The 19,462-nt window shown below is 51.6% G+C and overlaps 1 protein-coding gene across 2 annotated transcripts in view; it reads right to left on the reverse strand.

Annotated features, from left to right (window-relative positions):
* The window catches only part of LOC106575058 (glypican-6), a 360,069-nt gene that overhangs the window by 286,164 nt on the left and 54,443 nt on the right, over positions 1-19,462 (reverse strand). For both annotated transcript variants that reach the window (XM_045699649.1, XM_045699651.1), the window contains exon 2: positions 6,021-6,179. In XM_045699649.1, the coding sequence (XP_045555605.1) occupies positions 6,021-6,179 (159 nt within the window). The remainder of the gene's footprint in view (positions 1-6,020; positions 6,180-19,462) is intronic.

Genomic DNA, 19,462 nt, shown 5'->3' on the forward strand with positions numbered 1-19,462 from the left:
GGAGAGAGAGGAGAGGGAGGGGAGGGAGACTACAGAGGGAGGAGAGAGAGGAGAGGGAGGGGAGGGAGACTACAGAGGGAGGAGAGAGAGGAGAGGGAGGGGAGGGAGACTACAGAGGGAGGAGAGAGAGGAGAGGGAGGGGAGGGAGACTACAGAGGGAGGAGAGAGAGGAGACAGAGGAGACAGAGGGGAGGGAGACTACAGAGGGAGGAGAGAGAGGAGAGGGAGGGGAGGGAGGGTAGGGAGACTACAGAGGGAGGAGAGAGAGGAGAGGGAGGGGAGGGAGGGGAAGGAGACTACAAAGGGAGGAGAGAGAGGAGAGGGAGGGGAGGGAGACTACAGAGGGAGGAGAGAGAGGAGAGGGAGGGGGAGGGAGACTACAGAGGGAGGAGAGAGAGGAGACAGAGGAGACAGAGGGGAGGGAGACTACAGAGGGAGGAGAGAGAGGAGAGGGAGGGGAGGGAGACTACAGAGGGAGGAGAGAGAGGAGACAGAGGGGAGGGAGACTACAGAGGGAGGAGAGAGAGGAGAGGGAGGGGAGGGAGACTACAGAGGGAGGAGAGAGAGGAGAGGGAGGGGAGGGAGACTACAGAGGGAGGAGAGAGAGGAGACAGAGGAGACAGAGGGGAGGGAGACTACAGAGGGAGGAGAGAGAGGAGAGGGAGGGGAGGGAGACTACAGAGGGAGGAGAGAGAGGAGACAGAGGGGAGGGAGACTACAGAGGGAGGAGAGAGAGGAGAGGGAGGGGAGGGAGACTACAGAGGGAGGAGAGGGAGGAGAGGGAGGGGAGGGAGGGAGACTACAGAGGGAGGAGAGAGAGGAGAGGGAGGGGAGGGAGACTACAGAGGGAGGAGAGAGAGGAGAGGGAGGGGAGGGAGACTACAGAGGGAGGAGAGAGAGGAGAGGGAGGGGAGGGAGACTACAGAGGGAGGAGAGAGAGGAGAGGGAGGGGAGGGAGACTACAGAGGGAGGAGAGAGAGGAGACAGAGGAGACAGAGGGGAGGGAGACTACAGAGGGAGGAGAGAGAGGAGAGGGAGGGGAGGGAGGGTAGGGAGACTACAGAGGGAGGAGAGAGAGGAGAGGGAGGGGAGGGAGGGGAAGGAGACTACAGAGGGAGGAGAGAGAGGAGAGGGAGGGGAGGGAGACTACAGAGGGAGGAGAGAGAGGAGAGGGAGGGGAGGGAGACTACAGAGGGAGGAGAGAGAGGAGAGGGAGGGGAGGGAGACTACAGAGGGAGGAGAGAGAGGAGAGGGAGGGGAGGGAAACTACAGAGGGAGGAGAGAGAGGAGACAGAGGGGAGGGAGGGTAGGGAGACTACAGAGGGAGGAGAGAGAGGAGAGGGAGGGGAGGGAGACTACAGAGGGAGGAGAGAGAGGAGACAGAGGAGACAGAGGGGAGGGAGACTACAGAGGGAGGAGAGAGAGGAGACAGAGGAGAGGGAGGGGAGGGAGACTACAGAGGGAGGAGAGAGAGGAGACAGAGGGGAGAGAGGGTAGGGAGACTACAGAGGGAGGAGAGAGAGGAGACAGAGGGGAGGGAGACTACAGAGGGAGGAGAGAGAGGAGAGGGAGGGTAGGGAGACTACAGAGGGAGGAGAGAGAGGAGAGGGAGGGAGACTACAGAGGGAGGAGAGAGAGGAGAGGGAGGGAGACTACAGAGGGAGGAGAGAGACAGGAGACAGAGGGGAGGGAGACTACAGAGGGAGGAGAGAGAGGAGAGGGAGGGGAGGGAGACTACAGAGGGAGGAGAGTGGGGAGAGGGAGGGAGACTACAGAGGGAGGAGAGAGAGGAGAGGTAGGGAGACTACAGAGGGAGGAGAGAGAGGAGACAGAGGGGAGGGAGACTACACAGGGAGGAGAGAGAGGAGAGGGAGGGGAGGGAGACTACAGAGGGAGGAGAGAGAGGAGAGGGAGGGGAGGGAGACTACAGAGGGAGGAGAGAGAGGAGACAGAGGGGAGGGAGGGGAGGGAGACTACAGAGGGAGGAGAGAGAGGAGAGGGAGGGGAGGGAAACTACAGAGGGAGGAGAGAGAGGAGACAGAGGGGAGGGAGACTACAGAGGGAGGAGAGAGAGGAGAGGGAGGGTAGGGAGACTACAGAGGGAGGAGAGAGAGGAGAGGGAGGGGAGGGAGACTACAGAGGGAGGAGAGAGAGGAGAGGGAGGGGAGGGAGACTACAGAGGGAGGAGAGAGAGGAGAGGGAGGGGAGGGAGACTACAGAGGGAGGAGAGAGAGGAGACAGAGGGGAGGGAGGGTAGGGAGACTACAGAGGGAGGAGAGAGAGGAGACAGAGGGGATGGAGGGGAGGGAGACTACAGAGGGAGGAGAGAGAGGAGACAGAGGAGACAGAGGGGAGGGAGACTACAGAGGGAGGAGAGAGAGGAGAGGGAGGGTAGGGAGACTACAGAGGGAGGAGAGAGAGGAGACAGAGGAGACAGAGGGGAGGGAGACTACAGAGGGAGGAGAGAGAGGAGAGGGAGGGGAGGGAGACTACAGAGGGAGGAGAGAGAGGAGACAGAGGGGAGGGAGGCTACAGAGGGAGGAGAGAGAGGAGAGGGAGACTACAGAGGGAGGAGAGAGAGGGGAGGGAGACTACAGAGGGAGGAGAGAGTGGGGAGGGAGACTACAGAGGGAGGAGAGAGAGGGGAGGGAGACTACAGAGGGAGGAGAGAGAGGAGAGGGAGGGAGGGGAGGGAGACTACAGAGGGAGGAGAGAGAGGAGACAGAGGGGAGGGAAACTACAGAGGGAGGAGAGAGAGGAGAGGGAGGGGAGGGAGACTACAGAGGGAGGAGAGAGAGGAGACAGAGGGGAGGGAGGGTTAGGGAGACTACAGAGGGAGGAGAGAGAGGAGAGGGAGACTACAGAGGGAGGAGAGAGAGGAGAGGGAGGGGAGGGAGACTACAGAGGGAGGAGAGAGAGGAGACAGAGGGGAGGGAGACTACAGAGGGAGGAGAGAGAGGAGAGGGAGGGGAGGGAGACTACAGAGGGAGGAGAGAGAGGAGAGGGAGGGGAGGGAGACTACAGAGGGAGGAGAGAGAGGAGAGGGAGGGTAGGGAGACTACAGAGGGAGGAGGGAGAGGAGAGGGAGGGGAGGGAGACTACAGAGGGAGGAGGGAGAGGAGAGGGAGGGGAGGGAGGGGAGGGAGACTACAGAGGGAGGAGAGAGAGGAGACAGAGGGGAGGGAGGGTAGGGAGACTACAGAGGGAGGAGAGAGAGGAGACAGAGGGGAGGGAGACTACAGAGGGAGGAGAGAGAGGAGAGGGAGGGGAGGGAGACTACAGAGGGAGGAGAGAGATGGAGAGGGAGGGGAGGGAGACTACAGAGGGAGGAGAGAGAGGATACAGAGGGGAGGGAGACTACAGAGGGAGGAGAGAGGACAGAGGAGAGAGAGGAGAGATTAGAGAGAGGAGAGAGGAGAGAGAGGAGAGAGGAGAGAAGGGAAAGAGGAGAGAGAGGAGAGAGGACAGAGGAGAGAGAGGAGAGAGGAGAGAGGACAGAGGAGAGATTAGAGAGAGGAGAGAGGACAGAGGAGAGATTAGAGAGAGGAGAGAGGACAGAGGAGAGAGAGGTGAGATTAGAGAGAGGAGAGAGGACAGAGGAGAGATTAGAGAGAGGAGAGAAGGGAAAGAGGAGAGAGAGGAGAGATTAGAGAGAGGAGAGAGGACAGAGGAGACAGAGAGAGGAGAAAGAACAGAGAGGAGAGAGAGAAATTAGAGAGAGGTGACAGAGTAGTCTAAACCTACTACCTTCCTAGGTGGCCCCATGGCCTCTCATTACCCAACCCATAACCCTCTTCTGAATGAATATTCATATGAGTCAACCATCACAGGGCTGCCGGCCCAGACGGCATCTCTAGCCGTGCTCTCAGCATCCCCAGGACCAGCTGGCTGTTGTGTTGTCTGACATGTCCAATCTCTCTGTGGCTCAGGCTCCGAGATGTCCACTATCGTCGCTGTGCCCGACTGAATGACCAGCGACTCTTAGCTCTGCACTTCCATCACCACCAAGAAGTGCTTTGATAGGCCGGTTTATCTCACCTCCTCCCTCACCTCCTCCCTCTCCATCTCACCTCCTCCCTCCCTCCCTGACACACTCCACCCTCTCCATCTCACCTCCTCCCTCCCTGACACACTCTACCCTCTCCAACTCACCTCCTCCCTCCCTCCCTGACACACTCTACCCTCTCCATCTCACCTCCTCCCTCCCCTCCCCTCCACACTCCACCCTCTCCATCTCACCTCCTCCCTCCCTGACACACTCCACCCTCTCCATCTCACCTCCTCCCTCCCTCCCTGACACACTCTACCCTCTCCATCTCACCTCCTCCCTCCCCTCCACACTCCACCCTCTCCATCTCACCTCCTCCCTCCCCTCCACACTCCACCCTCTCCATCTCACCTCCTCCCTCCATCTCACCTCCTCCCTCCATCTCACCTCCTCCCTCCCCTACCCTCTCCATCTCACCTCCTCCCTCCATCTCACCTCCATCTCACCTCCTCCCTCCATCTCACCTCCTCCCTCACCTCCTCCATCCATCTCACCTCCTCCCTCACCTCTACCCTCTCCATCTCACCTCCTCCCTCCATCTCACCTCCTCCCTCCATCTCACCTCCTCCCTCACCTCTACCCTCTCCATCTCACCTCCTCTCTCCATCTCACCTCCTCCCTCCATCTCACCGCCTCTCTCACCTCCTCCCTCCATCTCACCTCCTCCCTCCACCTCACCTCCTCCCTCACCTCCTCCCTCCATCTCACCTCCTCCCTCCATCTCACCTCCTCCCTCACCTCCTCCATCCATCTCACCTCCTCCCTCACCTCTACCCTCTCCATCTCACCTCCTCCCTCCATCTCACCTCCTCCCTCCATCTCACCTCCTCCCTCACCTCTACCCTCTCCATCTCACCTCCTCTCTCCATCTCACCTCCTCCCTCCATCTCACCGCCTCTCTCACCTCCTCCCTCCATCTCACCTCCTCCCTCCACCTCACCTCCTCCCTCACCTCCTCCCTCCATCTCACCTCCTCCCTCCATCTCACCTCTACCCTCTCCATCTCACCTCCTCCCTCACCTCTACACTCTCCATCTCACCTCCTCCCTCTACGACACGCTCCACCCTCTCCATCTCACCTCCTAACTCCATCTCACCTCCTCCCTCCCCTCCACACTCCACCCTCTCCATCTCACCTCCTCCCTCCCTCCCCTACACACTCCACCCTCTCCATCTCACCTCCTCCCTCCCTGACACACTCTACCCTCTCCATCTCACCTCCTCCCTCCCCTACACACTCCACCCTCTCCATCTCACCTCCTCCCTCCCTCCCCTCCACACTCTACCCTCTCCATCTCACCTCCTCCCTCCCCCCTCTCCACTTCACCTCCTCCCTCCCTGACACACTCCACCCTCTCCATCTCACCTCCTCCCTCCCCTCCACACTCTACCCTCTCCATCTCACCTCCTTCCTCCCCTCCACACTCCACCCTCTCCATCTCACCTCCTCCCTCCCCCCTCTCCACTTCACCTCCTCCCTCCCTGACACACTCCACCCTCTCCATCTCACCTCCTCCCTCCCTCCCCTCCACACTCTACCCTCTCCATCTCACCTCCTCCCTCCCTGACAGAACAACAGATTCACGGTGTGAGGTAGCAGGACAACAGATTCACGGTGTGAGGTAGCAGGACAACAGATTCACGGTGTGAGGTAGCAGGACAACAGATTCACGGTGTGAGGTAGCAGGACAACAGATTCACGGTGTGAGTGAGGAACTAGACTTTGCCCAGTGAGGTCACCAGTTCCATTTCACAGACACGTCAGGGTTCACAACTCAGTGTTCCCCCCCCCCCCATCACTAGATAGGCGGGGCGTTTCCAATAACATCCACTTTTGTACCAACTGCTTACTGGGTACAATAACAGCAATGGAGTCAGCTGATATCCAAAATGAGCTCCGACCTTTTTTGCTACGGAGATCAGGACACACAATGACAGACAAGAAAACCCCAGCTAGTCGTGTCTGTCTTACCGTCAAACTGTTGATGTCTGGACACCAAGGTTGTCCTGAGTGTTTGACTGGTGTCCTCCACCAGGTTCTCAAACTCCAGCTTGCTCTGCTGCCCCAGTTTCTCCTCCATGTCGGACGTACAACAGGTGTAGCCCTGAGAACACACACGCAGGTGTTCACCTGGGTAGAGAGAGAGACAGACAGTTAATACCTGGAGGAGAGGAACAGACAGACAGACAGACAGACAGACAGACAGACAGACAGACAGACAGACAGACAGACAGACAGACAGACAGACAGACAGACAGACAGACAGACATTCACCTGGGTAGAGAGAGAGACAGTTAATCCCTGAAGGAGCAGGAGAGACAGACAGACAGACAGACAGACAGACAGACAGACAGACAGACAGACAGACAGACAGACAGACAGACATTGTTATACGTGAGACAGACAGACAGACAGACAGACAGACAGACAGACAGACAGACAGACAGACAGACAGACAGACAGACAGACAGACAGACAGACAGACAGACAGATGTTCACCTAAGGGACAGAAAGACTCCTGAGGGAGATGGACTGACGGACGGACGAGACAGACGGGACAGACGGACGAGACAGACAGAAAGATTTGGTTCCAAGATGGCGTAGTAGTGCAGATGTGGTTTGTCCTCCTCTCGTGTACTTTTGTATTTTTCGTCTTCCATTTATTAATTAAATATACCTTCCGGTAACCCGCTTCACTTAATGTTACAAGGATCCGCTATTTTTTTTTGACCTTATAGCCAGAACCTCCATCAGAGGCTAACCAGCTAATTAGCTACTAGCTATTTAGCCATTGTTAGCGGCCTTTCCTTCTGCACAGACACCAGCCGTTTAAAAAAGAAATATTTGCCAGCATCGGACTGTTTTCTCCACTACAACGCCGGATTCTTGCCGTAAACCCTGGACCATTACTCCTGATCATCCCAGCTAGCTAGTTGCCACCGAGTGACCCTGCCCCGAAGCTAGCCCTGAGCCAGGCCCACCTCCCGGTCTACTCTGTGATCACCCGGTTACTCAGCTGATTCCTCCCGGACTCTACCCCAACACGGCTAGAATCCACCACTCCACCGGATCCTTGCCGTAAGCTCTGGACCTTTGCATCGGATCATCGCTGCTAGCTAGGTGCTAACGAGTGGCTATAGTGGCAAACGTCCCTGGCCCGAAGCTAGAACCAGTTAGCCGCGAGCCAGGCGCATCTCCCGGCTAGCAAACGAAATTACTACAACTACAATTACCTCTTTCGTCATCTGGCCCGGACCCTTTGTTGACACGGCGCCCCGCCGTACCACCACGACTGGTCCGCCGACTTAACTCCATCCGCTCTTTGCCGAACGTCGAAGCAGACTCTTCTACTTACCCCGGCCTGCTAACTTTAAACACTGAGTCTCCCGCGTGCTAGCTTAGTAACGACTACCCCGCGGCTTCCCTGTTCCATCTATTGCTGCCCCCTGGACCCTATGATCACTTGGCTACATAGCTGATGCCTGCTGGACTGTCCATTAATCACGGTAATCACGGTACAGCCCCGAACTCAGGTCCTGCGTGTAGTTAACCGACCTTCATCGCCATTTTACCTGTTGTTGTTGTCTTAGCTGATTAGCTCTTGTTGTCTTACCCGTTGTTGCCTTAGCTAGCTCTCCCAATCAACACCTGTGTTTGCTTAAAGCCTCGCTTTATGTCTCTCTCAAATGTCAATATGCCTTGTATACTGTTGTTTAGGGTATTTATCATTGTTTTAGTTTACTGCGGAGCCCCTAGTCCCACTGTACATGCCTTAGATACCTCCTTTGTCCCACCTCCCACACATGTGATGACCTCACCCAGCATAATTAGCCTGTCCAGAGATGCAACTTCTCTTATCATCACTCGGTGCCTGGGTTTACCTCCACTGTACCCTCACCCTACCATACCCCTGTCTGCACATTATGCCCTGAATCTATTCTACCACGCCCAGAAATCTGCTCCTTTTACTCTCTGTCCCCAACGCACTAGACAACCAGTTCTTATAGCCTTTAGCCGTACCCTCATCCTACTCCTCCTCTGGTGATGTAGAGGTTAACCCAGGCCCTGCAGCCCCCTGCACCACTCCCATTCCCCAGGTTCTTAAAGCCTTTAGCCGTACCCTCATCCTACTCCTCCTCTGGTGATGTAGAGGTTAACCCAGGCCCTGCTGCCCCCAGCACCGCTCCCATTCCCCAGGTTCTTATAGCCTTTAGCCGTACCCTTATCCTACTCCTCCTCTGTTCCTCTGGTGATGAAGAGGTTAACCCAGGCCATGTGTGTCACCAGGCGCTCTCATTTGTTGACTTCTGTAACCGTAAAAGCCTTGGTTTCATGCATGTTAACATCAGAAGCCTCCTCCCTAAGTTTGTTTTATTCACTGCTTTAGCACACTCCGCCAACCCTGATGTCCTAACCGTGTCTGAATCCTGGCTTAGGAAGGCCACCAAACATTTTGCGATTTCCATACCCAACTACAACAATTTCCGTCAAGATAGAACTGCCAAAGGGGGAGGAGTTGCAATCTACTCCAGAGATGGCCTGCAAAGTTCTGTCATACCTTCCAGGTCTGTGCCAAAACAGTTCGAGCTTCTAATTTCAAAAATGAATCTCTCCAGAAGCAAGTCTCTCAACCTTGCCGCCTGTTATAAACCCCCCCTCAGCTCCCAGCTGTGCCCTGGACACCATATGTGAATTGATTACCCCCCATCTATCTTCAGAGCTCGTGCTGCTAGGTGACCTAAACTGGGACATGCTTAACACCCCGGCAGTCCTACAATCTAAGATAGATGCCCTCAATTTCACACAAATTATCAAGGAACCTACCAGGTACAACCCTAAATCCGTAACCATGGGCACCCTCAATCTAAACTAGTGTCACATGCGTTGATGAAAGAGGACCAAGGCGCAGGTGAAACGGAAAACAACTACCCACAAACCCAAAGGAAAAAACAGGCTGCCTAAGTATGGCTTCCAATCAGAGACAACGAAAGACACCTGCCTCTGATTGGAAACCATACTCGGACACAACATAGAAAATGAACATAGAAAATGAAATCTAGAACAAATCCCCTCTAAACAAATCAACCCCAAAACACACAAAAACAACCCCCCCTGCCATACTACAAGTTTTACTGGTCAGGACATGACAGCTAGATGCCCTCAATCTCACACAAATGATCAAGGAACCCACCAGGTACAACCCTAAATCTGTAACCATGGGCACCCTCATAGATATCATCCTGACCAACTCACCCTATAAATACACTTCTGCTGTTTTCAATAAGGATCTCAGTGATCACTGCCTCATTGCCTGCATCCGTTATGGGTCAGCGGTCAAACGACCAACTCTCATCACTGTCAACTGCTCCCTAAAACACTTCTGCAAGCAGGCCTTTCTAATCGACCTGGCCCGGGTATCCTGGAAGGATATTCACCTCATCCCGTCAGTCGAGGATGCCTGGTCATTCTTGAAAAGTAATTTCCTCACCATCTTAAATAAGCGTTCCCCTTTCAAAAAATGTAGAACTAAGAACAGATTTAGCCCTTGGTTCACTCCAGACCTGACTGCCCTTGACCAGCACAAAAACATCCTGTGGCGGACTGCAGTAGCATCGAATAGCCCCCGCGATATGCAACTTTTCAGGAAAGTCAGGAACCAATACACGCAGTCAGTCAGGAGAGCAAAGGCTAGCTTTTTCAAACAGAAATTTGCATATTGTATCTCTAACTCCAAAAAGTTTTGGGACACTGTAAAGTCCATGGAGAATAAGAGCACCTCCTCCCAGCTGCCCACTGCACTGAGGCTAGGAAACACTGTCACCACCGATAAATCCATGATAATCGAGAATTTCAATAAGCATTTCTCTACGGCTGGCCATGCTTTACTCCTGGTTACCCCAACCCCGGCCAACAGCTCCGCACCCCCTGCAGCTACTTGCCCAAACCTCCCCAGCTTCTCCTTCACCCAAATCCAGACAGCTGATGTTCTGAAAGAGCTGCAAAACCTGGACCCATACAAATCAGCCGGGCTAGACAATCTGGACCCTCTCTTTATAAAACTATCCGCCGCCATTGTTGCAACCCCTATTACCAGTCTGTTCAACCTCTCATTTCGTCCGAGATCCTAAAGATTGGAAAGCTTCCCCTCTTCAAAGGGGGTGACACTCTAGACCCAAACTGTTACAGACCTATATCCATCATGCCCTGCCTTTCTAAAGTCTTTGAAAGCCAAGTTAATAAACAGATCCCTGACCATTTCGAATCCCACCGTACCTTCTCCGCTGTGCAATCCGGTTTTCGAGCTGGTCATGGGTGCACCTCAGCCACGCTCAAGGTCCTAAACGATATCATAACCACCATCGATAAAAGACAATACTGTGCTGCCGTCTTCATCGACCTGGCCAAGGCTTTCGATTCTGTCAATCACCGCATTCTTATCTGCAGACTCAACAGCCTTGGTTTCTCAAATGTCGCTCTTGCTGCGGGTGATTCCCTGATCCACCTCTATGCAGACGACACCATTCTGTATACATCTGGCCCTTTGTTAACTAACCACCAAACGAGATTCAATGCCATACAACACTCCTTCTGTGGCTTCCAACTGCTCTTAAACGCTAGTAAAACCAAATGCATGCTTTTCAACCGTTTGCTGCCCGCACCCGCCCGCCCGACTAGCATCACTACTCTGGACGGTTCTGACTCAAATACCTAGGTGTCTGGCTAGACTGTAAACTCTCCTTTCAGACTCATATTAAGCATCTTCAATCCAAAATTAAATCTAGAATCGGCTTCCTATTTCGCAACAAAGCCTCCTTCACTCATGCTGCCAAACATACCCTCGTAAAACTGACCATCCTACCGATCCTCGACTTCGGCGATGTCATTTACAAAATAGCCTCCAATACTCTACTCAGCAAACTGGATGCAGTCTATCACAGTGCCATCCGTTTTGTCACCAAAGCCCCTTATACCACCCACCACTGCGACCTGTATGCTCTAGTCGGCTGGCCCTCGCTACATATTTGTCGCCAGACCCACTGGCTCCAGGTCATCTATAAGTCTATGCTAGGTAAAGCTCCGCCTTATCTCAGCTCACTGGTCACGATAACAACACCCACCCATAGCACGCGCTCCAGCAGGTATGTCTCACTGGTCATACCCAAAGCCAACACCTCCTTTGGCCGCCTTTCCTTCCAGCTCTCTGCTGCCAGTGACTGGAACGAATTGCAAAAATCGCTGAAGCTGGAGACTTTTTATTTCCCTCGCTAACTTTAAACATCACCTATCTGAGCAGCTAACCGATCGCTGCAGCTGTACATAGTCCATCTGTAAATAGCCCATCCAATCTACCTACCTCATCCCCATATTGTTTTTATTTACTTTGCTGCTCTTTTGCACACCAGTACCACTACTTACAGACCATCATCTGCTCATCATCATCTGCTCATCTATCACTCCAATATTAATCTGCTAAATTGTAATTACTTTGCTACTATGGCCTATTTATTGCCTTACCTCCTCACGCCATTTGCACACACTGTATATAGACTTTATTTTTTTCTACTGTATTATTGACTGTATGTTTGTTTTATTCCATGTATAACTCTGTGTTGTTGTCTGTGTCACACTGCTTTGCTTTATCTTGGCCAGGTCGCAGTTGTAAATGAGAACTTGTTCTCAACTGGCCTACCTGGTTAAATAAAGGACTTGTTCTCAACTGGCCTACCTGGTTAAATAAAGGACTTGTTCTCAACTAGCCTAACCTGGTTAAATAAAGGACTTGTTCTCAACTAGCCTACCTGGTTAAATAAAGGACTTGTTCTCAACTAGCCTACCCTGGTTAAATAAAGGACTTGTTCTCAACTGGCCTACCTGGTTAAATAAAGGACTTGTTCTCAACTAGCCTACCTGGTTAAATAAAGGACTTGTTCTCAACTGGCCTACCTGGTTAAATAAAGGACTTGTTCTCAACTAGCCTACCTGGTTAAATAAAGGACTTGTTCTCAACTAGCCTACCTGGTTAAATAAAGGACTTGTTCTCAACTAGCCTACCTGGTTAAATAAAGGACTTGTTCTCAACTAGCCTACCTGGTTAAATAAAGGACTTGTTCTCAACTAGCCTACCCTGGTTAAATAAAGGACTTGTTCTCAACTAGCCTACCTGGTTAAATAAAGGACTTGTTCTCAACTAGCCTACCTGGTTAAATAAAGGACTTGTTCTCAACTAGCCTACCTGGTTAAATAAAGGACTTGTTCTCAACTAGCCTACCTGGTTAAATAAAGGACTTGTTCTCAACTGGCCCACCTGGTTAAATAAAGGACTTGTTCTCAACTAGCCTACCTGGTTAAATAAAGGACTTGTTCTCAACTAGCCTACCTGGTTAAATAAAGGACTTGTTCTCAACTAGCCTACCTGGTTAAATAAAGGACTTGTTCTCAACTGGCCCACCTGGTTAAATAAAGGACTTGTTCTCAACTAGCCTACCTGGTTAAATAAAGGACTTGTTCTCAACTAGCCTACCTGGATAAATAAAGGACTTGTTCTCCACTGGCCTACCTGGTTAAATAAAGGACTTGTTCTCAACTAGCCTACCTGGTTAAATAAAGGACTTGTTCTCAACTAGCCTACCTGGATAAATAAAGGACTTGTTCTCAACTAGCCTACCTGGTTAAATAAAGGACTTGTTCTCAACTAGCCTACCTGGTTAAATAAAGGACTTGTTCTCAACTAGCCCACCTGGTTAAATAAAGGACTTGTTCTCAACTAGCCTACCTGGTTAAATAAAGGACTTGTTCTCAACTAGCCTACCTGGTTAAATAAAGGACTTGTTCTCAACTAGCCTACCTGGTTAAATAAAGGACTTGTTCTCAACTAGCCTACCTGGTTAAATAAAGGACTTGTTCTCAACTAGCCTACCTGGTTAAATAAAGGACTTGTTCTCAACTAGCCTACCTGGTTAAATAAAGGACTTGTTCTCAACTAGCCTACCTGGTTAAATAAAGGACTTGTTCTCAACTGGCCTACCTGGTTAAATAAAGGACTTGTTCTCAACTAGCCCACCTGGTTAAATAAAGGACTTGTTCTCAACTAGCCTACCTGGTTAAATAAAGGACTTGTTCTCAACTAGCCTACCTGGTTAAATAAAGGACTTGTTCTCAACTAGCCTACCTGGTTAAATAAAGGACTTGTTCTCAACTGGCCTACCTGGTTAAATAAAGGACTTGTTCTCAACTGGCCTACCTGGTTAAATAAAGGACTTGTTCTCAACTGGCCTACCTGGTTAAATAAAGGACTTGTTCTCAACTAGCCTACCTGGTTAAATAAAGGACTTGTTCTCAACTGGCCTACCTGGTAAAATAAAGGACTTGTTCTCAACTGGCCTACCTGGTTAAATAAAGGACTTGTTCTCAACTAGCCTACCTGGTTAAATAAAGGACTTGTTCTCAACTGGCCTACCTGGTTAAATAAAGGACTTGTTCTCAACTAGCCTACCTGGTTAAATAAAGGACTTGTTCTCAACTAGCCTACCTGGTTAAATAAAGGACTTGTTCTCAACTGGCCTACCTGGTTAAATAAAGGACTTGTTCTCCACTAGCCTACCTGGTTAAATAAAGGACTTGTTCTCAACTAGCCTACCTGGTTAAATAAAGGACTTGTTCTCAACTGGCCTACCTGGTTAAATAAAGGACTTGTTCTCCACTAGCCTACCTGGTTAAATAAAGGTTAAATATTATTATATGGAGGAGAGGAACAGACAGACAGACAGACAGACAGACAGACAGACAGACAGACAGACAGACAGACAGACAGACGGACGGACGGACGGACGGACGGACGGACGGACGGACGGACGGACGGACGGACGGACGGACAGACAGACAGACAGACAGACAGACAGACAGACAGACAGACAGACAGACAGACAGACAGACAGACAGACAGACAGACAGACAGGTGTTCACCTAAAGGACAGACAGATTCCTGAGGGACATGGACAGACAGGGAGCATGGCTGTTATACACATCAACAGAGCTTTCTTCCACTGAGAAGGAGTCAAGTCAAGTCCCCAAAAGGCAGGAGGGAGTGTTTGATCAAGCCTCTCCTGTGATTACGAGATTCCCAGGACAGACAGGAGAGAGAGAGAGAGAGAGAGAGAGAGAGAGAGAGAGAGAGAGAGAGAGAGAGACACAGAGAGAGAGAGAGAGAGAGAGAGAGAGAGAGAGACACAGAGAGAGAGAGAGAGAGAGAGAGAGAGAGAGAGACAGAGAGAGAGAGAGAGAGAGACAGAGAGAGAGAGAGAGAGAGAGAGAGAGAGAGAGAGAGAGAGAGAGAGAGAGAGAGAGAGAGAGAGAGAGACAGAGAGAGAGAGAGAGAGAGAGAGAGAGAGAGAGAGAGACAGAGAGAGAGAGAGAGAGAGAGAGACACAGAGAGAGAGAGAGAGACAGAGAGAGGAGAAGAGAGGCTGGAACAGAATGGAGGCTGAGGCCCACGGCGATTTAGAGAGATGAGAAGAGACGACACAACGTAAAACCAACATAGCGGGCTAATAATCACATTTCACATTCTAGATAATGAAGCGATAAATTAGTATGAGGTTAAATGTGACATTGATGCCTTTCTCCGTCTCAGTGCGGAGAACTGTCTAACTCTCTGGACAGCGCGTTGGTGTGGCACCAAATTCAGAAGAGAGAAGAAGAACCACAGTAAGAGTTCTCCTGCTGACTGTTAATGAAGACCGGGCGACAACACAGAGACAGAGACCCGCCACTCTCTAGACAACACAGACACAGAGCCTCACACAGACACAGAGCCTCACACAGACACAGAGCCTCACACAGACACAGAGCCTCACACAGACACAGAGCCTCACACACAGACACAGAGACCCGCCACTCTCTAGACAACACAGACACAGAGCCTCACACAGACACAGAGCCTCACACAGAGACAGAGCCTCACACAGAGACAGAGCCTCACACACAGACACAGAGCCTCACACAGACACAGAGCCTCACACAGACACAGAGCCTCACACAGACACAGAGCCTCACACAGAGACAGAGCTTCACACAGACCACAGAGCCTCACACAGACACAGAGCCTCACACAGACACAGAGCCTCACACAGACACAGAGCCTCACACAGACAGAGCCTCACACAGACAGAGCCTCACACAGACACAGAGCCTCACACAGACACAGAGCCTCACACAGACACAGAGCCTCACACAGACACAGAGCCTCACACAGACACAGAGACCCGCCACTCTCTAGACAACACAGACACAGAGCCTCACACAGACACAGAGCCTCACACAGAGACAGAGCCTCACACAGAGACAGAGCCTCACACACAGACACAGAGCCTCACACAGACACAGAGCCTCACACAGACACAGAGCCTCACACAGACACAGAGCCTCACACAGAGACAGAGCCTCACACACAGACACAGAGCCTCACACAGACACAGAGCCTCACACAGACACAGAGCCTCACACAGACACAGAGCCTCACACAGACACAGAGCTTCACACAGACCACAGAGCCTCACACAGACACAGAGCCTCACACAGACACAGAGCTTCACACAGACACAGAGCCTCACACACAGACACAGAGCCTCACACACAGACACAGAGCCTCACACAGACACAGAGCCTCACACAGACACAGAGCCTCACACAGACACAGAGCCTCACACAGAGACAGAGCCTCACACAGAGACCCGCCACTCTCTAGACAACACAGACACAGAGCCTCACACAGACACAGAGCCTCACACACAGACACAGAGCCTCATACACAGACACAGAGCCTCACACAGACACAGAGCCTCACACAGACACAGAGCTTCACACAGACACAGAGCCTCACACACAGACACAGAGCCTCACACACAGACACAGAGCCTCACACAGAGACAGAGCCTCACACAGACACAGAGCCTCACACAGAGACAGAGCCTCACACAGACACGGAGCCTCACACAGACACAGAGCCTCACACAGACACAGAGCCTCACACAGACAGAGAGCCTCACACAGAGACAGAGCCTCACACAGAGACAGAGCCTCACACAGAGACAGAGCCTCACACAGAGACAGAGCCTCACACAGAGACCCGCCACTCTCCAGACAACACAGACACAGAGCCACACACAGACACAGAGCCTCACACAGACACAGAGCGTCACACAGAGACCCGCCACTCTCCAGACAACACAGACACAGAGCCTCACACAGAGACCCGCCACTCTCCAGACAACACAGACACAGAGCCTCACACAGACACAGAGCCTCACACAGAGACCCGCCACTCTCCAGACAACACAGACACAGAGCCTCACACAGAGACCCGCCACTCTCCAGACAACACAGACCACAGAGCTTCACACAGACACAGAGCCTCACACAGAGTCCCGCCACTCTCCAGACAACACAGACACAGAGCTTCACACAGACACAGAGCCTCACACAGACACAGAGCCTCACACACAGACACAGAGCCTCACACAGACACAGAGCCTCACACAGACACAGAGCCTCACACAGACACAGAGCCTCACACAGACACAGAGCTTCACACAGAGACCCGCCACTCTCCAGACAACACAGACACAGAGCCTCACACAGACACAGAGCCTCACACAGACACAGAGCCTCACACAGAGACCCGCCACTCTCTAGACAACACAGACACAGAGCCACACACAGAGACACACGCTTATTACAGGGTTTACTACACAAGCCGACTGGAATCAACATTTCACTGTTTTTGTTTACGCTTGAAGGGCTTTGTCGCATAGCATGTGTGATTGTGAGGAGAACGCAACCACACAGAGTTGATTGAGATCTTTGTTTACATATGTGATCCCTCACCACAAGGCTGTAAACAGAACAGCAGCTAACAGCTAACAGAGAGGCAGAGAAACAGAGCAGCAGATCAGCAGCTAACAGCTAACAGAGAGGCAGAGAAACAGAGCAGCAGATCAGCAGCTAACAGCTAACAGCTAACAGAGCAGTAGATCAGCAGCTAACAGCTAACAGCTAACAGAGCAGTAGATCAGCAGCTAACAGCTAACAGAGAGGCAGAGAAACAGAGCAGCAGATCAGGAGCTAACAGCTAACAGAGCAGCAGAGTAACAGAGCAGTAGATCAGCAGCTAACAGCTAACAGCTAACAGAGCAGTAGTTCAGCAGCTAACAGCTAACAGAGCAGTAGATCAGCAGCTAACAGCTAACAGAGCAGTAGAGAAACAGAGCAGCAGATCAGCAGCTAACAGCTAACAGAGCAGCAGAGAAACAGAGCAGCAGATCAGCAGCTAACAGCTAACAGAGCAGCAGAGTAACAGAGCAGTAGATCAGCAGCTAACAGCTAACAGCTAACAGAGCAGCAGAGAAACAGAGCAGTAGATCAGCAGCTAACACCTAACAACTAACAGAGCAGCAGAGAAACAGAGCAGCAGCTAACAGCTAACAGAGCAGCAGTGATCCCTCACCACAAGGCTGTAAACAGAACAGCAGCTAACAGCTAACAGAGAGGCAGAGAAACAGAGCAGCAGATCAGCAGCTAACAGAGCAGCAGAGTAACAGAGCAGTAGATCAGCAGCTAACAGCTAACAGAGCAGTAGATCAGCAGCTAACAGCTAACAGAGCAGCAGAGAGACAGAGCAGTACATCAGCAGCTAACAGCTAACAGAGCAGCAGAGAGACAGAGCAGTACATCAGCAGCTAACAGCTAACAGCTAACAGAGCAGCAGAGCAACAGAGCAGCAGATCAGCAGCTAACAGCTAACAGAGCAGCAGAGTAACAGAGCAGTAGATCAGCAGCTAACAGCTAACAGCTAACAGAGCAGCAGAGTAACAGAGCAGTAGATCAGCAGCTAACAGCTAACAGAGCAGCAGAGAGACAGAGCAGTACATCAGCAGCTAACAGCTAACAGAGCAGCAGAGAGACAGAGCAGTACATCAGCAGCTAACAGCTAACAGCTAACAGAGCAGCAGAGCAACAGAGCAGCAGATCAGCAGCTAACAGCTAACAGAGCAGCAGAGAAACAGAGCAGTAGATCAGCAGCTAACAGCTAACAGCTAACAGAGCAGCAGAGAAACAGAGCAGAAGATCAGCAGCTAACAGCTAACAGCTAACAGAGCAGCAGAGTAACAGAGCAGTAGATCAGCAGCTAACAGCTAACAACTAACAGAGCAGCAGAGAAACAGAGCAGTAGATCAGCAGCTAACAGCTAACAGAGCAGCAGAGAAACAGAGCAGTAGATCAGCAGCTAACAGCTAACAACTAACAGAGCAGCAGAGAAACAGAGCAGTAGATCAGCAGCTAACAGCTAACAGCTAACAGAGCAGTAGATCAGCAGCTAACAGCTAACAGAGCAGAAGAGCAACAGAGCAGTAGATCAGCAGCTAACAGCTAACAGAGCAGCAGAGTAACAGAGCAGTAGATCAGCAGCTAACAGAGAAACAGAGCAGCAGAGTAACAGAGCAGTAGATCAGCAGCTAACAGCTAACAGAGCAGCAGAGAAACAGAGCAGTAGATCAGCAGCTAACAGCTAACAGAGCAGCAGAGTAACAGAGCAGTAGATCAGCAGCTAACAGAGCAGCAGAGAAACAGAGCAGCAGAGAAACAGAGCAGTAGATCAGCAGCTAACAGCTAACAGAGCGGCAGAGAAACAGAGCAGTAGATCAGCAGCTAACAGCTAACAGAGCAGCAGATCAGCAGCTAACAGCTAACAGAGCAGCAGAGAAACAGAGCAGTAGATCAGCAGCTAACAGCTAACAGAGAAGCAGAGAAACAGAGCAGTAGATCAGCAGCTAACAGCTAACAGAGCAGCAGAGTAACAGAGCAGTAGATCAGCAGCTAACAGCTAACAGAGCAGCAGAGAAACAGAGCAGTAGATCAGCAGCTAACAGCTAACAGAGCAGCAGAGTAACAGAGCAGTAGATCAGCAGCTAACAGAGCAGCAGAGAAACAGAGCAGCAGATCAGCAGCTAACAGCTAACAGAGCAGCAGAGAAACAGAGCAGTAGATCAGAGCAGCTAACAGCTAACAGAGCAGCAGAGTAACAGAGCAGTAGATCAGCAGCTAACAGAGCAGCAGAGAAACAGAGCTGCAGATCAGCAGCTAACAGCTAACAGAGCAGCAGAGAAACAGAGCAGTAGATCAGCAGCTAACAGCTAACAGCTAACAGAGCAGCAGAGTAACAGAGCAGTAGATCAGCAGCTAACAGCTAACAGCTAACAGAGCAGCAGAGTAACAGAGCAGCAGATCAGCAGCTAACAGCTAACAGAGCAGCAGAGAGACAGAGCAGTAGATCAGAGTACAGCTAACAGCTAACAGAGCAGCGAGAAACAGAGCAGAGATCAGCAGCTAATAGTCAGGGACTAACACAGTAGTAGTAG

Source organism: Salmo salar, chromosome ssa17, assembly GCF_905237065.1.
Source record: "Salmo salar chromosome ssa17, Ssal_v3.1, whole genome shotgun sequence".
NCBI classification, from domain to species: domain Eukaryota; kingdom Metazoa; phylum Chordata; class Actinopteri; order Salmoniformes; family Salmonidae; genus Salmo; species Salmo salar.